This window comes from Phalacrocorax carbo, chromosome 10 (genome assembly GCF_963921805.1).
Source record: "Phalacrocorax carbo chromosome 10, bPhaCar2.1, whole genome shotgun sequence".
NCBI classification, from domain to species: Eukaryota; Metazoa; Chordata; class Aves; order Suliformes; family Phalacrocoracidae; genus Phalacrocorax; species Phalacrocorax carbo.
The window spans coordinates 6,107,401-6,124,614 of NC_087522.1; the positions used below are offsets into that span (position 1 = coordinate 6,107,401).

The 17,214-nt window shown below is 42.4% G+C and overlaps 1 protein-coding gene across 2 annotated transcripts in view; it reads left to right on the top strand.

Moving 5' to 3' along the window:
* The window catches only part of MAD1L1 (mitotic arrest deficient 1 like 1), a 381,515-nt gene that overhangs the window by 151,415 nt on the left and 212,886 nt on the right, over window positions 1-17,214 (top strand). For both annotated transcript variants that reach the window (XM_064461586.1, XM_064461587.1), the window contains exon 12: window positions 9,935-10,075. In XM_064461586.1, the coding sequence (XP_064317656.1) occupies window positions 9,935-10,075 (141 nt within the window). The remainder of the gene's footprint in view (window positions 1-9,934; window positions 10,076-17,214) is intronic.

Below are 17,214 nucleotides of genomic sequence, written 5' to 3' on the forward strand. Positions count from 1 at the left end.
CCCGATTTTGTTTTTCGCTGTATCTGGGTCTCGAGAGGAACAGGATCCCAGGCACAGGGGGGCTGGTGGAAGAACACCGTCTGTGGTCATCTCTGCCAGCCTGCACTAACATTTTATACAGGATTCGAGTGCCAATTTATGACAAACCTCTGCTCAAGGAGTTGCAATCCAGAGCACCGAGGTGGCCTGTTTTCTTTTTTTAAATACAGAAAACTCTTTCAGAAGTGCAGTTCACAGGGTTAAAGAGTAGCTGAGCTTCATGGTGTTTACTTGCTGTCTGAGAGCAAACTCTGGAAATGGCTCCTGATTAGGCTAATGAGACATGTTGTGTGGGTGTTGTCTAAATGGTGCTCTGGGCTGAGAGAATAAACTGATCTTAAAAAAAGCCGAGAAGGTGTTGCTTGGTGCAGTTTGTGCTTTTAACCTTTTTAGTTGGCTTATACATTCAAAGTGTTAAAATGATTGTTCGTTCACATCTTCAGAGGGTACAAGTGAAAATACGTAACCCACATCATGTGAGTAATGTGAAACGTGTGTTGTGTAATGTGAAATTCGTATTTTGACCACATCCAAATAAATCTTTGTTCAAAGTAATGGCTTGTTATTGCTTTGCCCTAGATAAATTATTGGGTGTGGTTATATAAGCTGTCCCTTAAACTAACCCAGTCTTACTGTTGGGAGCAAGGCCTGGGTGGCAGATGACTCTTTGTGCTTATTATTATTTCAAGAAGAATATGTTTATGTATTCTTTTGCCTTATAGATGGCTTATGTAGTATGGAAGTTGCACACTGTGCCTCCTGTTCTTAACGAAGTGCTTTCTGTTTTTTGGTCAACAGCTTGAGCACTGGGGCTGGGTAGGCACTGGATGTGCTATTGTATTGTATGCGTGGGCTGTTCGGGGGTTTTACCCTCTGCATTCTGCGTCGGGGTGGATCTGTGAATACTGCGGGCTTCTGGGCAGTTCCCTACTAGTTACGGGACAGTAGCTGAAGGAAGCTTCCAACAGTTGTTGCAGATAAGTGAAAACATTTTAACCCCAACAAATTTGATCAGACGTGATGTGATGATTAGCAGCATAGGTGCTGTGGGTGTCTGGCTGTAGGCGTCGTGTGTGTTAAGGTGCACGTTACTTAACTTGCTTGCCTGAGAGAGTCCTATTGCAGCAGCCACGCAGCCAGACTTTTCAGTCTTCTCTGCGCTGCGTCCTTTTCCTGAGGATGCATCGCTGAGCTGTGAGGGCAAGGAGCTGTGTCCCCTCTGTCCACAGGAATCCTGTAAAGGCAACACAGATATGCTATGGGTGACCTAGGAGATAACTTGATGTGTAACTTCTGAAACTCTTACTGAAGTCACTGATATTTTATACCCTGGAGGTAGTAGAGGGAATGATTTATGAATGAATTAAAATATGGAAAAATTATTAAAATTTTCTAATATTAATATTTTTTAATAAAGCAGTCAGGTGATGCATATTCTGAAGCATTAGCTAAAATCTCTTTTTCTTTGCCTTTTTCAAAAAGCCACAGTTGCCATGTTTCTAGAGTAGTTGAAGTCCCTTGGTTGTAGGGGGACCAAGTAACTACTTTTCAAGTTCAATGGCATGTGCTGCATTGAGCTGATCGGATGAACTTAGGTCTCTGATTTTTCTGTCAAAAATCTGATGCAAGAAATTTGCCCTCCTGCTTCAGTTCAGTTTTAGACTGAATACCCCAGGAACGGAGCCCGGATGGTGGTGCCATTCCTCCTCCTCTACTTTTGCAGAGTTACCTGCACCAGCTAAGAGCACAGTTCCATTTGCTTTCTCCCAGGTTAATGATATTTAAGCAGCTAAAACTGCAGGAAAATGGCCATTAAGAGATTTAGAGGCCAATATCTGGGTTAGTTAGTAGGCAGGAGGAAAAAGAAATCCAAGGGTAAGGAATGAACATAGAGCTAAATTTTTGTGTGCTGTAGACACCGGCAGAATAGAAGAGTCTGAAGCGCCCTCACAAAAACTTTATTTTCAGAGCTGAATAAGGCTTTTTTTTTTTTTTTTAAATAGATGGATAAAATATTAGTTTTCTATTGCCAGTAAGCAAGGAAGAATGCATTTTCCTGTCAGTTGTTTGCTTTCCCTCTGCCAAAGATGGTAATCTAGTGGCTAGGCCGATTTTTTTTTTTTTTTTTTTTTTTTTAAAGAAATGACCAATTTTCAAATGTGAACTGTGCGCATGGTGTCAGATACCGGTGTCAGATGGGGAGTGGCCCTGTGCTGAGGCAGGTGAATAAGGCAGCTTCACACTTGTGCAAGATTACCATCGCTTGAGCAGCGGGGCTAAGAGAAGTGGTAGAAAAAGGAGGGGTTTTTTGAATGAAGAGGTGAGAAATACCCTGAGATAGAAAACAAGCTTGTGCTGGAGATAGGCAGTGGTGAGCGTTCCAGTAGAAGGGAGTTAAATGAAGAAATATCATAAAATTATTTCACGGCAGCAGGAGGTTAGGAAACATAACTAAACATGTTAAACTCACTGTGAAGCAAGAAGACCCCAGGGGTATTTTAGTCAGATAATATTTAGTTTGCTGCAGTGTCAGTTGTATGATTGCTTGTCAGCTGGCATATGTATGTGCTATAAGCAAAATGAGGCTTTCAGAGACCGTGCACAATTTTCCTGAAGATAGTAAGCAGGGAATTTATCAGAGGCAGATTAAAAGGGTTACAGTGGATTTATTTGCTCTGGTCCATTGCCAGGATATAAGGCAAACTGAGCCCTCTGTAGAGAAGCGTTGGAGGTGAGGGAGAAGAGCTAGAAAGGAGGAACTATAAATCTGAAGAGCAAGTAAGATACACAGGTATTTGTAGGTGTACATTTAAAGCTGCCTGCCTGAACGTTTGCCAAAAGAGCAGTCGGATTGCAGAGTCTCTCCAAAATTTAAGAAATTATGGTTGGGAAGCTGAGTGTCTCTGAATGCCTTGTTCTGGCAGCTAAAATTAGCCTTTGATCGTCTTTCTCAGGCTCTCTGCCTGGTTGTGTCCTCTTCTCACCGCAGTTTCCCCTGGTGGCTTTCTCCAGACTTCCAACCTTGGGTGGAAAATTGGTGTTCAACCTTAGTGATATGGTACCTTTCCTAGCAAGAAAGTGGCTCCCTCTCAAGAATATCAGAAAAAGTGATGAAAACCATCAGCTGTAGAGAAATGATGGGAGAGAGGGGTGCTTAATTCCTGGTTTACTGTGTGCTTGTGGTTACAGAGTACATCAGACTCTCTAACCTCTCTTCCGCCTATTCAGGTTAGTCAGAGATAGAGGTACTTGGACTTAAAAAGAATAAATATTTTATTTTTTTGGGGAAGCCTTGGTTGTAGGGGACAATACATCTGAAGGGCTTCTTTATAGGTTAAATCCATCTGTAGGCTCCTGTGAGAGCCTTATACTGCCTTGAGGGGCAAAATGTAAGCAAAGCGTTGATATATAGAAAGTCACATTCGAGAGGTAAGAATATTTTGAAAAGCCATTCTCCAGCATTCTTCTTGTCAGTGCAAGGGCAGTGAAGTCTGTTGGATGTTTTTATTTTATGGAGTTAACAGGATTTTTTTGTAAATGCTATTTTAATTGAGGTCTTGAGTAGAAAGTCAATGGTGTGTATATACATATGTGTCTGCAGTCAGTTCTAATTTGCAAAGTAATGTGAAAATAGGTCAGCCACAGAGAGAAATGTCGGGAAATGGCTGTAGCTATTTGGAGGTTTGGAAATAGAAGATTTTGGTTTAAAAGCGATTAGTACAAAAGTTATGGGTGGTAAGAGAAAGGGGAACCATTTGCCTTGTGGTAATAGTAGATGCTGCTGTGGACAAGGAGGACTTGAAAAGTTTCTGGTAATGTAATTTTTGCTGGTTTCGTTTGGCATAGGACTCTTGGGTTTTTTTGTCTGTTCTGGAGGACTCTGTTAGCTCCTGTTATCTGTGCCCCAAGAGGCTCCCGTGGCCCTTTAGATGCGTTCCCGTAATAGCGAAGTCTTTAGCCACAGCTCTGCCTTCAGGCCCTGTTTCTTGGGTCTTGCTATTACTTCGTTTTTACCTTTTTGCCCCTATTTTCCATAAGGCGATGGGGTGTGAAGACAGTCTTTCTAATTACAGAGTAAGGCTTAACAATGTATCAATTCTTTATCAGTTCCTCCAGCCGTCAGGTCGGGGCAGAACCGGGCGGCTCCCCCGACCCCAGCGTGTTTCCCGTGAGGTGCGTGCGAATGGGCGGCTTTGAGAAGGGGTACCTGGTGTCTGTGTTGCAACACAACATGCAGGGCTCTGTGCTTTGCTTTCATGAGTTTCATCACCTTGATACAAATTCATTTCTCTAAATTACAGCGGTGTTGTTGAATTGTAATCCTTCTCTTTGATAAACACATCACTGAAGTTGAGATTTATCACATTTATTGTTTGCCTTTATTCAGTAACAAGTTACCTGTCAAAGAAGGAAATTAAACTGGTTTGATGTTATTCGTATTAAGGCTCAGTTGATTGTTTCCTGTCCCTGATTCTTCTCTAGCTGCTTGCAATTTGGCTGTTAATGTTTTCTTCAAGTATTTTAGGAGATACCAAAATGTTGAAGTAATTTATGATTGCCAGAGTCTGTGTCTCCTCATCCATCCCTCTTTTAAAAGGTTGGATCTGTTCCTTTGTTTTTGCACCTGTCCTGCCGTTCATGAGTTTACCAAAGGTAGTTGCTCGTGGAGCAGAGATTACCATGGCTAATTTTTGAAGTACCTTAAGCATGTATTTTGTCAGTAGGTCCTGATATATTTATATATTTGATATATTTAGATATATCCTGATATATCTAACAAATATAAGTATTCTTTGAGTTATTTCTGACCACATTTTGGCTTATGTTCCCACACGTCACACTACTAATTTTACTAATGTTAAACATGTGGTCAGACCCCAGTTACCATCTCCCTTTCTGTGTATGTATTTGTGCCGCTTAAAGCAAGAAAGCGTAGAACCGTGTTGCACAGTCATCTTTCCCTTTTATTTGTGTTTTTACAAGGAATAGTTAGCTAAATTATACCTGATTGCAAATAGCATCTGTTTGATGTTGAAGCTCCATATTCTTTCTTCAGTCTCAAAATTTTATCTTATTATGACTAATTTGGAGTTAGGAGTCTGGAGAGGAAGAGGAGGGGGAAGTCTTGCCACTGATTTCCTATAATGAAGCAGTCTATTAACATTCTCAAAAAATTATCATTAATTAAACAAAAAGCTCATCTAACACTAGGAACAGGAATATTTCTGTACCATCAGAAAAGTGCCAAGTGGGAAATATCATTATGATTCCACTTTACAAAGTCTGTCTCCTCTGCCAGGCTCTAACCCGTGCTGAAGTGAGAGAGCAAGTGAGCCGTGCATTTGGGTTGTGGATTAATAGTTGAAGTTCACTCATGTGGAAATAAAGCAGATTATACTGTGACTAGAATCTGTCATTAAAAAGCCATTATTGGAACCGACCGGCACAATTCTTGCTCTTTCATTGCTAATGACAAAACAATCTGTTCTTTAAAAAACAACAACCCTATATTTTCTTTCAGAGAATGGTGCGGGAGACTTACCAGAACAGAAGCTGGGTGAAGAGAGGCAGTTGAAAGATTTATTGATCAATAAACCAGACAATTACAGCTTGTTTATGAAAGGGAAAAAAAACCCCAAATCTCAGGCCTTCAAGCAACACTGAGACTCTAATAATGATAACTCTGGAATCCAGCTTGAAACGATAAAAGTCAATAGGAAGATATAGGATTTCAATAAAATTATGACACTAGATAAACTTTACCCCAGGAACAAATTTTCCCTGGGTGTGTGACTGACTTCAGTTAGATTTGTAACTTTAATTTCTTTCTTATTGATTTTTCTTTTCTTCAACTAATTAGAAAGTCTGTGGTGAATTATGTGTATGTATGTTTGAGGAGAGGCTAACGAGCATCAACAGGAATAGGGCCTGAGTTTATATGTAAGTACATAGGTCAGACGGCTTTTTTTTTTTTTTAAGCTATATTTTACTCTTCAGTTGCTTCCAAAACCCAGCTGGGAGTCACTCTCATACTCCTCAGTATGCTTACATCTGAAGCTGTGGGCTGCCCCTGGAGTCGTGCAGTAGCACTGCTTCGGTGACAAGGGGGTTGTTGGTAGGGATGATGATGATGGTGCTTATGTGAACAGTTCTCAGGTCTTACCCTAAAATTAACACAGAAGTCCTGGAGGAGCCCACTTATATTTCTGCTGTTTCTAAACCACTCTGGTAGCCCTCTGATGTGATGAAGCTGGGGAAAGAAAATTTCCCTTAACTTCGAGCTACTTGCCAGCCAGGACGAATTTTGGCTTTACATAGAGGGAATAGAGGAGCTGGTGGGAAGACTGGAGAGAAGCTTGATCTTAGGGATAGCATTTTGCAAAAGTGCCACCCTATAGCAGATTTTCACGGAATTAGCTCTAGTTTGTGGTTAAGATTACAAAACATGTTTTCTTTTTACTTACTTATGTGATAGTGAGAGACACATTCTTTTGGTGAACTGGCTGTTACTGGCAGAAGGAAGGGAAGCTGTTCAGCCTTTGAAAAAATCACTGTCCTGCCTCTTTTCCAAACTTGTGTGTCCTCAAACGCAGCTGCAAGCTGCAGAACCAGGGTTTGCTGTGGGGCCTTAATTTCCTAGGTTTATAATGAACATCAAAACCAATTAGGGTATGTTTAGACCAAGCTACATTTCTGTTCTGGCATTGATTTGAAACTGGTCAAGGTAAAGAGCACCTGGAAGTATCGCAGTGCAAGGTCCCTGGTGAGTTAGCAGAGATGCCCTGTGCTGGGTAAATTGTGGAAATTCCCAGAGGAACCGCTTTTTAGTAATTCTCGTGAACACTCACTCTCCTGATAGAAAGCAGGAAAACAGAGGAATTGGAACAAGGTTAGAAAGGGCACCTGAAAGTCCCTGGGAAGGTTTTTGATGGGGCTTGGGGAAGATGCTGTCGTGTGGGATGAGGAGATGTTACAGCAGTTACTAAATTAGGATTATATTTTAGAGAATCCTTTTAGACAGAGAACTTCTCAACAAGATTTTCTGTTTCCTGCCAAACTAACAAGATCTTTAGGAGGGAGGGAAAAGCTTTCAGTAAGTGCTCTTGATGGGGAGAAATTTAAAAAATGGAGCTGGGGACCACTTGTTGGAAGCTGAGAATTGATTTCATTACAGTATTAATATTTAGAAATAATTAAAGAGGAGAACTAAATTCCAGCATCAAGTGATTAATTGTACTGCCCTTTATTTCATCTTTTCAGTACCTTTTTTCCCAATACAGCTTGCGCTGTGTTTACTGTGCATGTTTTTTTCTGGAGAAGTTTACTCTTTCTTTAAGAGAAAGGCTTTGAAGGGGAAGGTCTGCAGGTGATTTTAGGGGAAAAACAGCCTATAGGGATGTCCTGCTCCCATGCAGTTTTCCCGTCCGAACATGAAAGCAGAAGTTTGTTGTCCTTGCAGCTGAGCAGCTCAGGGAACTGCTAGGATCTTGCTGGGGATGACTTGAATGACTTAATATTCAGCAGTTAATTGCAGCCAAGTGTGATGGGAATTGCCAGGGGTCCTGTTTGCTGTTGAAAAAATGCTAAGGATTTTGGGACTGCCCTGCTGTAACGGAGAGAACATTGCAGTGTTAAATTATCACATGGATGAAAGATACTTAGTAGAAAATTACAATAGCGGAGCAGCTAGGAGTACAGAGGAAGAGAGGATGCTGTAATTGCAGATCTAATTGCAACAACATGCAAGGATCAAACCGATACCTTCACTACATGCTGTCATTACATTCTCTTCTGTGCTCTGGACAATGATTCTGCAATAAGTGCGGAATGAAACTCATCTCCTGAGCAAAAGTGGCTTGCCTTACGGGGAGTGTACTGGGCAGACTGGGTGATGTGTGAGTGCACTGGAGGGGGAGGAGGAGGATGGAGCGGTCCCGTACTGCTGCCTTTCTGCTAAACACGTTCATTGCAAGGCAGGTGTAGTGTTGCTTGGGTTGGGTTTTCTTCTGCCATAACATGGAAGTATCTCCTTTCATATGTCTGTCAGATGAATAGTTCTTTCTAAACTGTGGCAAAACGGTTCTTTCCTTGGAAGAATATTTCTCTTCAGTCAGGCCTGAACAAGCAGCTAGTACTAACTGGTTAAAACCTGTTTTTCTTTATTATTTTAATAATTTTCTTTATTTTCTTTATATAAAATAAAAATTATTTTATATTAAAGAAATATTAAATATTAAAGACATTTTCTTTATTATTTTATCAACTCAGTTCCTGTAGCCTCAGGCTGTCCTTTAGTCTTGGGGTCCTTTTACTTGCTGACCAACCCAACCATCTTGGCTGACCTTTCAATCCATGACACACTCTGAACACACCCTGTACCTTTGGCAGTGCCCCTCGTCTTATATTCACACCTTGAATTTGGATCTTTCCCTTCCCCACACATACACTTGCTATCCACGCTCAGTCTTTGACCTTTAGATTTTGGAGGAGGAGATAACCTTTGTATACAGGCTTGCTCCGCTGAGCAGTTAGCATCACCTTCACTATCTGAAATACAGCCTTTTTCATTTTGGGGATGGAGGGAAAAGGACCTTTTCTTCTACCCTGGCAATTCCTGATTTCCCCAAGGGAGCAGGATCCCAGCAAAGTATTTCAGCACGGCCAAGCTGGGTTTATGAAGTGCTCCAGGTTCAGTGTAGTGGCAGTGGCCTGGTCTGGATGTGAACTGCACAGCTATAAAGCTGAGTGATCTTCTAATAATATTTTGGATGTTTGTGATGGCAGAACTCGCACGAGAGAACTGGTTTGTTCAGAGCGCTTGTGCATTTCTGTAAGAGGGCAAGGTAGCAAACTTCAGCAGTGAAAGGGAGGCAGCCCTGTCAGATTTGCTCGGAGTTTTTGCTCTTTGGATTTATGCCAGGGGCCTGTGCTTCTTTGACCCTGTTCTGTAGTCTCTCAAACATCAAGGTTCTTCCATGCAGTTAAAAGATAAAACACTTCATCAGCTGGCTAATCCCTGTATGCATATTGCACTGGAAACGGCAATCTCCTTAAAACACACCTGACTCTCTGAAATTTTCAGCCTTTTGTCCCCATTCTTCTCCATCAGTGGCTTCGAGGTAGGCATTAGGTGCTGTCTGAAGTTGGGAATGCATTAGGAAATACTTCAGCCAGGGGCCCAACATAAAGTTTTACCTTTAGCTTTCAGCCAAAGCTTTATACTTGGGAGTGTGAATGCTGTCAGGGATCCTTCTTTTTGTCTTTCTCTGTAAATGCTTGGTTATAATTGCCAGCAAAGACCAAAGTGAGCTAAACACATTGTCTGCGACATATTAACCTCTGAAAAAATATTTATTATAAACTCTGAGTTGCAGTGAGTGGCAAGTGGTAAGTCACATACCATTTAGAGGATATTTGCTCTCAACCACTTTGTTCGTTGTCAAATCTGTTTCGTTTCTGATGTGACAATTCCGTTCGTTCATTGCTGTAACTCTTTGGCAGAAAAAATGTCAAGTACTACACTAAATATTTTGCTGAAGAAACCCATTCAGCCATGTTGAATTAGAATAATGTCTCCAAAAAGAATGCAGGCTCTGTTTGCAGTTGCCATCTGCTTGTTAGAGTGTATATGCATGTTGCTTTCCTGCAAGGGATATGTGGTTTTATATACACAAGACAGTCTAATTTTTCAGTTTTCAGAGCAGCAATATTTATTTTGTTAGAACTGGGTGTTCATCTGTGGCTTGATGCTGGCATAAAGATGATATATCCATCAGGGTTTCCTGGCCATGTAAAGGAACAATGGGCAAAATGTAGAATATTGTTCTAGAAACGCTCTCCTTGGAGTGAGGTGAGGGGCTTCATCCCTAAAGGCGGTTTCTGTTCTTCCTGACAGGAGCGTGATGGGATGCGAGCAATTCTGGAGTCGTACGACAGCGAACTGACCCCTTCGGAGCACTCACCCCAGCTGAACCGGCGTATGCGTGAGGCAGAGGAGATGGTGCAGAAGCTGCATTCTCATAACACCGAGCTGGAGGTAATAAAGAAGCATCATGCTCTAACCCCAGGGGTGAAGTAGTTGAGACCTTTAAGATTGAATTACCTACTGATGTGATCTGCTCTCACAGAAGACAGATTTGCAAAATTCAGACTTTGAAATTCCAAGATCAATAAGACCCACAAGTTATTATTCTGCACCTAAAGCTGGCAGAAGCCAAGAATAATCATCTTTGGGTGTGATGAGTCTGCTTTGTGTTAGGCTTAGCTGTACTGCATGGCCAGAGTGACAGCTAGTCCCTGCTGGTTGAAGGGTTGCAGAGCTGGGAAGTAAAGAGGTAATGAAATGTAGCAGGTGTGGTGTCCTGTCTAGTCAAAGTGGTTCACTGTGTGCAGCAAGGCTCTTCTGTACACAGTGTAAGTGAGGGTGTGTTTGTAAGAGCTTTACTGTAAGGGTTGAAGAAGTAAAGTGTGTGTCTGCTGTTAGCTCTGCACTTCTTGGCATTGGGCCTGAAAACGCCAGAATACAAATAACTCCATTAAATGCTTTTTACTCGGTTTTCTCTAAGAAAAAAACATTCTTTCCAAAGACAGAAGTATTTCTTGAAGGAATTCTTATATTGTTTTTAGTCCTCTTTTTGAAAATTTGTATTCTGAAATGTGACAGTAATGAAGTAGTTGTTAACATTCATTTACCAAATAGTTCCCCTCTTCTCTGTTGCACTTTGTCATAGTGGAATGGGCTTTATGGTCGTGAGTTGGAATATTTCGAATATGTCTGTGATCTTAAAGCTTGGCAGTTTTATTACATAGGCTTTACAATAGTCATAAGTATGTGAGTTTTGCTTTCTTCATGCCTAGTTCTGCCATCATACAGATTTATAAACACCATAATTCAGATGGGGTAAAACTTGTACGAATTGATGCTCCTTGGGTTCATGTTCAAGCCATAGAGTGGATTGTCCCACTGTGCCCAGACCCCTTGGTTGCTTCTGGTGTCCTTAAAAATGCTCTTTTCTTGCATTGGTAGGTGAGGACTTGAGTCATACTGGCTCCAGTGACCTTTAAAGCCTTAGCAAGCAGGGCAGCATAGTGTGGTATAGATCAGTATCATGGTATAGATCCACTTCATCCCTGTTTCTCAGAAAAGGAACTCTGCAAAGTTTTGGGCACGTTGATAAAGAAGTTAGACGGTAACATCAGATGAAGTGGAAATTTGCCTGAATTTGTCTGTCTCACAATGTTTCTCTGTGTTGTCTTTTGATCACCGTATTGCTTACCACCAGAGCAGGATGAGACGATGCTGACAGAAAGTGATAGGTGACTATTTTATCCTCTTCTCTGAGTTGTTTCCAGCAGTGGCTCTGGGTTGTTGGAGGGAGATTTCCCACATTGTTTCGCTGAATAGGTCAAATGGGCACAGTGTCTTTGGGCAATGGCAAATTACCTTATCTTCTTTGGGTGAAAGCATGGAAGAGTGTGGGAGCCACCTGCTACACCCCTCTAATTATTTAAAGGGAACAAATTCTAAGTTTGTTTTCATGGATATGGATTAAGGTCTACATGGAAAATTTCAGAAAGGAGCTGTGTTCTCTGGAAATTTGTTTTGTGTGATGTCAACCTTTAAGTCTTTCAGAGACTTTGCTCTAGCAGGATTCAAAGACCTGATATTCCCCATGTAAAGTAAAATTTTACGCTTCACTTGATAGCGTTTGCCTTTCTGACTGCAGTGTTGACTGCTGAATCCCATCCGTTTTGAATTTTTTGGGGAAAAGTTTTTTGTTCTAGTGAAAAAATGAAAACTGGAAAGGGAAATTGAGGTACAGGCAGGGCCTCATCATCAGGAGCAGCAGCTGTAATCAACTGCCTGTAGATCAAAGAACTGGTCGATAGCAGCTATTAATAACTTCTAACATAACGTTCTGCACCCTCCCAGCTCTGTTGAGCCTCTGTACAAATTTTAGAAATGTTGACACCTTCATGACTCATCTCACAAACAGAGGAGACGGCAGGAATGAGGCACCTTGGAGCCTCAGCTGTTTCTGAGATGTGGGAGAAAGTCTCCAGTGGGGAAGGCTGGGAAGTCAAGAAAAAGGGGGACTTCAACACATTTAAGTCAGTGTGGCAGAAGGGTCGAGGCATCCTGGGAGCCCCTGCTGTGGGTGGGCTTGGGAGAGCAGTACACAACCAGCTTTAGAGTAGCACGGAAGAATGAGAAGAGCCTGTCGTGAGCATCATGCACGTGGCAGCAGAGCAGCAACGTGCACAACTAGTCTGATGAGATCCAGGTAAGGTCTGGGGAGGCTGCGAGGAGAGTGAGTGGTGGATCTGAGCTGAAAAGGCCAGGCTGACGCTACTTTTTGCTGGGCTAAGTTGGTTAAAGAGTGAAAAACAATTAAGATGAGTAGTTAACAGAGGATATACCACCGCAGGTAATCACAGTTATGCCCACAGAGGAGCGCTTCTGGCCGCTCAGCGTACACTGGGAACGCTGCGTGGTTGTTGCAGGAGCAGCCCTCGCACAGTCCCTGTGCACTGCATCGCTGCTGGGGAGGCTGCAGGTATCGCTGTGCTCCAGGAGCATCTTGAGTTTAAAAAAAGCCGTTGTAGCCTCTAAGGCAAATGCATCCTCTTGCATTACATTTTGTAGCTTTTACCTTTCAGCCTTGCAGCCTTGTTCATAAGCCTTAAAATTCACACCATGTACCATGTCTTTCCTCCCTGACTTCTTTTATCACGTGTTTTTTTTTCCTTTTTTTTGGTCTACTGAGTACTTAATTTACAAAAATCTCTTTCTGTGCTCCCTAGTAGAGAGCCCTTTGATACTTCCTCCCCGCCCCGTTTCTTCTGGTTGCCCTAATCTGTTTCCAGCAGCCCCACCTCTGAACAAACCATAGAAGGGAAAAAGTGATGTTCTTAACAGGGATTTTTCTTTATTCTAAAAATGGAGATTTTCCCATCCATTCCAGCAACAGCTGTGTGAGGCAGGAAGCTCTCTGGTGAAGGCGGAGCAATAGTGATAACACAGTAGGAAAGAGGAGGAAGCCGCATGGGACTAGGAAGAATTTTGGACTGAGGCAACAGCTTTTAATTCATTAGGGAGATGAGGTCTCTGATAAGTCCTTTGCTTGATGTATAAATGGAGGTGGGAAGCTGTTTAAAAAGAACACAAAGAATGAGAGAGGAGTGTGTAAGCCCTGGAGGGTTGCGTGTGAGTAGTTTATTAATGTATGCTGGGAGAATGAAGTTAGGTTGATACAGTGAGTCCTGCCTGACTCCCTCATTCCCCAGCCCTCGCTGGGCAGGGCAGCTGCTGGGAGCGCTGGTACATCTGCATCGCAGACATCACCTGGATTACAGGCACCTTTCCAGAAACTGAAATACAGAAGGATGCTTTCATCCTGGATCACTTCAGACATGCAGCGTCGCTGCATAAGAACTAGTCCTCTCGGAGTCCGATGGCGCAGAGGACTGGAGGACAAAGGAAGGCTGATGGGAACTTTTTAAATCCCCTTCATTGATGACTGATGAGAAAAGCTGGATCTCTAATGCGTGGGCATGCAAACACCTAGTCTGTTCTGGGACTGAAAATGATTGCTTTATCCTCCCCAGGACTGCTTGCCCCCCGTCCGACCCCCTGCTCCACAGTGCTGATCTGGCTGGAGAGGTTCAAGAAAGCACTTTGCAGAGTACTGAATGTAAAGCAGAGGGGAGATGCAAAGAAAATGCCATCTGAAATGGTGGCTGGACAAGCAAGCAGGCTGTGTCAGCTTATTTCATGTGGTTAATGAAGTGTCATTCACCATCTTTTTAAAAGTGTGTTTTGGAACTGAAGAGGGAATGAGTTTGTCCCTAGCCAGCCTGCTGTAAATACTTAAAATAAACAGAACTGTAGCTGTATTTGTATCACGGCATGAATTTTTGTTTTGATACTGGTGATATTAACACTTTTCTTGCCAATCTTGATTAACTTTTATTACCTTAGCTCCCATTACTTCTAATTTCAAAGTAAACATGACAAAACAAGAAGCTGCTGTGCATGCAGCAGCTGCTGTGAAAAAGCTCTGATGTGGAGTTTAGTGTTTGAAAAGTTAAATCCAGCTGCACAAAAGAGAAATAATCATAAATATAACTGCATTAATAGTGATTTTATTACAACACACTTGGCTCCATATGAAACTTTAATGAAGAGAGATTTGCAAGGAAGACCCATGCTGACACCTTCAGTGGTCTCCAGCATTTTTTACATTGAGAGATTTACACTGTCTGTGAGCACCATATGTACTCTAATCAGTTAATTATGAGTCTGACAGTTTCAGCACATGACATGCCATATGTTCTGTGTTTTTGTTCCACCACGGGCATTACTGGTGACCTCAAAACTCATTGACCAAATATTGTCACCTTATCTGCTCCTGATAACTGCAGCGCATCTGCTGGCGGTGAAAATTGGGCATTGCTGATTCTTGTCATGTTAGTCACAAATCTGCTCCTTGCAAAGGGAGTTGCTTAGCAGTCACCCTAGTGTTTAAAGTGCTTAAAATTTACGTGCGGATGCAATAAAATGTTTATTTGAGCAGTTAACAGTTCTTCCTTGTCTCTCAACCCAGCTTCTCCCATCAGTGCTTTTCCACTCTTTTACCTTCTGTTTTTTGCTCTCTTTGATCCACGCTTTATGTTTATCTTGCTTCATCCCTCCTCTGCTGAATTTCCTCTCCCCCTCAAAGGTAAATTGCTTCTTTCCATAGCAGAAGGGGTCTCTGTGATGATGGGAACTTTACAGAGAAATTTCCTCCCATCTGTGCAAGGTACAGAAGAGTTTGTTTTAATTTTCAGATTTATTCTGCCTGCTTTCTCTACCTCTCTGCCGCCATCCAACCTTTGTGCACTGTTTTTTCTCAGTGACAACTGTAAGAAGCAGTGAGGAGATTACTCTGCTCACTTTGGATGTCCATAAGGAGCAAATCCAAGCCACTAGAGCTTTCCTGCCACTCCAGAATGGCATATGTTTCACTTGCCCAGACTTCTACTGTCATTGTAGCATCTTATCTGTGACTCATGTGCGAGAAAACAGGCTGTCTCTGGAGATGATGCTAATGTGCTCCATGCATCAGCTACCACTGATTGCTGAAGCAGTCACAGGGCTGGACATCATCTTCTGACAAAGCAAACACCTTGTCGAAATAGCACTTTGAACCTGAACACTTTGGCGTCTCTTTGCAGCCTCAAGCCTTCCCAAGAACCACTGCGGTCCTTTGTGGTTTTTCTTTTTTTTTTTTTCTTTTTTTTTCTTTTCTTTTTTAAATTTTATTTTTTCTTTTTCTTCTTTCTTTATTTTCTTATTTTCTTTTTTTTTTTCCCCTTTTTCAGAGCAGGTCAGGTTGCGTGTCCTCCAGCAGTCCTACAAAATGGATTATCCTGGATTCTCTCTTCTTTCACACATTTCATCTTCCTTCAGACCCGAGTGACCTTGTGAAGTCAAGGAGCCATTAGTTTCCTCCCCTCCCTTTTACACCTGCCACTGGCTGTGTTTTGGGAGAGCACCTTGCAAATAACCACCATATAAATGAGGAAGTCAAGTCACGGAGGGGCTTAATGATTTGTTAAAGATGACAGTCCCTGCTCTGTGGAAGAAGAGTGCCTCTTAAAACTGGTTGATGCTGCAGCAGAGCCTATCTCTATGTATCTGAGACTTTGTGTTTGGTTGAACTAGATTTAAAAACCCAATTACTACTAATTTTTTTGAGGACATTCCCCATTTTGGATCTGCCCTGAAAGTTATTAATTGATCAAGAGAAACCGTCCATGGCATTGCATTATACTGGAGGTATTCTGCACAAACCAGCATTGTTTTCACTACAGGTAGATTTTTACAGGTATTTTTAATGTGTGGCTGCTCTGACAGTTTAAGAATGGCTTTAACTCAGCAGTTCCTAGGGACCACAAGCGTCCATCATTCTTAAGAAGTGAGAATGTCTGGGCACCAACTTGCATAAACTAAATTAAATCATTAACTAAGACAATAGCTGTACCTTTAGCCAATGGTAAGCTGCTTTATAGACAAGCCCCCAGAAAGATTACCAGTTGCAGAAAAAGCAGCAGCCATAAGGACCCTTTTGCCACTCTTGGCTGCATATTGAAGTAGGCTATTGAAGTGCATGGGACAGAAAAGCGTTTTCCAGCTTTGCTGCCTTCTTGTGCTTCAACTGCAGTACGAACAAGGGGAGGCACTGTAATTTCCATCACGTCTTGTTGAAATTCATGCTCCTCATGTGGATGTAGTCTGTGACACTCTCCCCCCAGTTCTCGTAGCGACTAGATCATGTCTTGACTCTCTGAACTTAAAAATTTCTAGTCGTGATAAATATAAATTATCACCTGTGTTAACAATACAGAGAGTTTAGGTTCCATTCATGCAACCTCCGCTGTCCGAAGTGTTTCAGGCTGCAGGAAGCATGCCTAGCCTAGGTAAGACTATACTGATATCATCAACCTGCTGTCTAGGCATGATGCTCAGAGGGTATGGGAACACTCCTGTGCTCACCCTCTGAAAGATCTCTCTCTGACCCTGAGGGGATCGATGGAGGCCAACAACAAACAGATTTCTCCCTCCTTCCCTCCACCCCCCAGCCTGCGCTCCCCTAAAAATGCTCTTGGTATGAGCAAATCCTCCTGTAGCCCCTTCCAGTGATGTTACGAATAACCAAGCGTGAACGAGGCTTGACCTAGGGAATTTGGATTAGCTTCAAACATACCTGGCTGTAGGACACGAGAGAAACAGATGAACTGGGTCTAAATTCCTACAGAATATTTAAAATTGGGCTCGCTCTTAGTGATGTTTTGGAAAGAGAAGATAAGTGGTGTGCAGTTATGAGTCATATTTACTACAATAGAACAGGGGAGAGCATTTCATATGCTTTCATAGGTGTTGAGGGCTTTAGAATGCTTTACACTGGAAAGCTTGCATGCCTGTGCCTAGAGATACAGGCTTCGCAATTAGATGTCTTTAGGTGGAGGAGGAAGCAAGAGTACATGTGGAGTGGGAGCAGTGGCCCTGTCCCCGGCAAATGGCAGCAGGCAGGCGTCGCGTAAAAGAGCTGCTTTTGTGCATTATGGTGCGTATCACCTCCTGCTGCGAGTGTGCAGCTGTGGGAGCAGGGGGCTGAAACTGGGATGCTA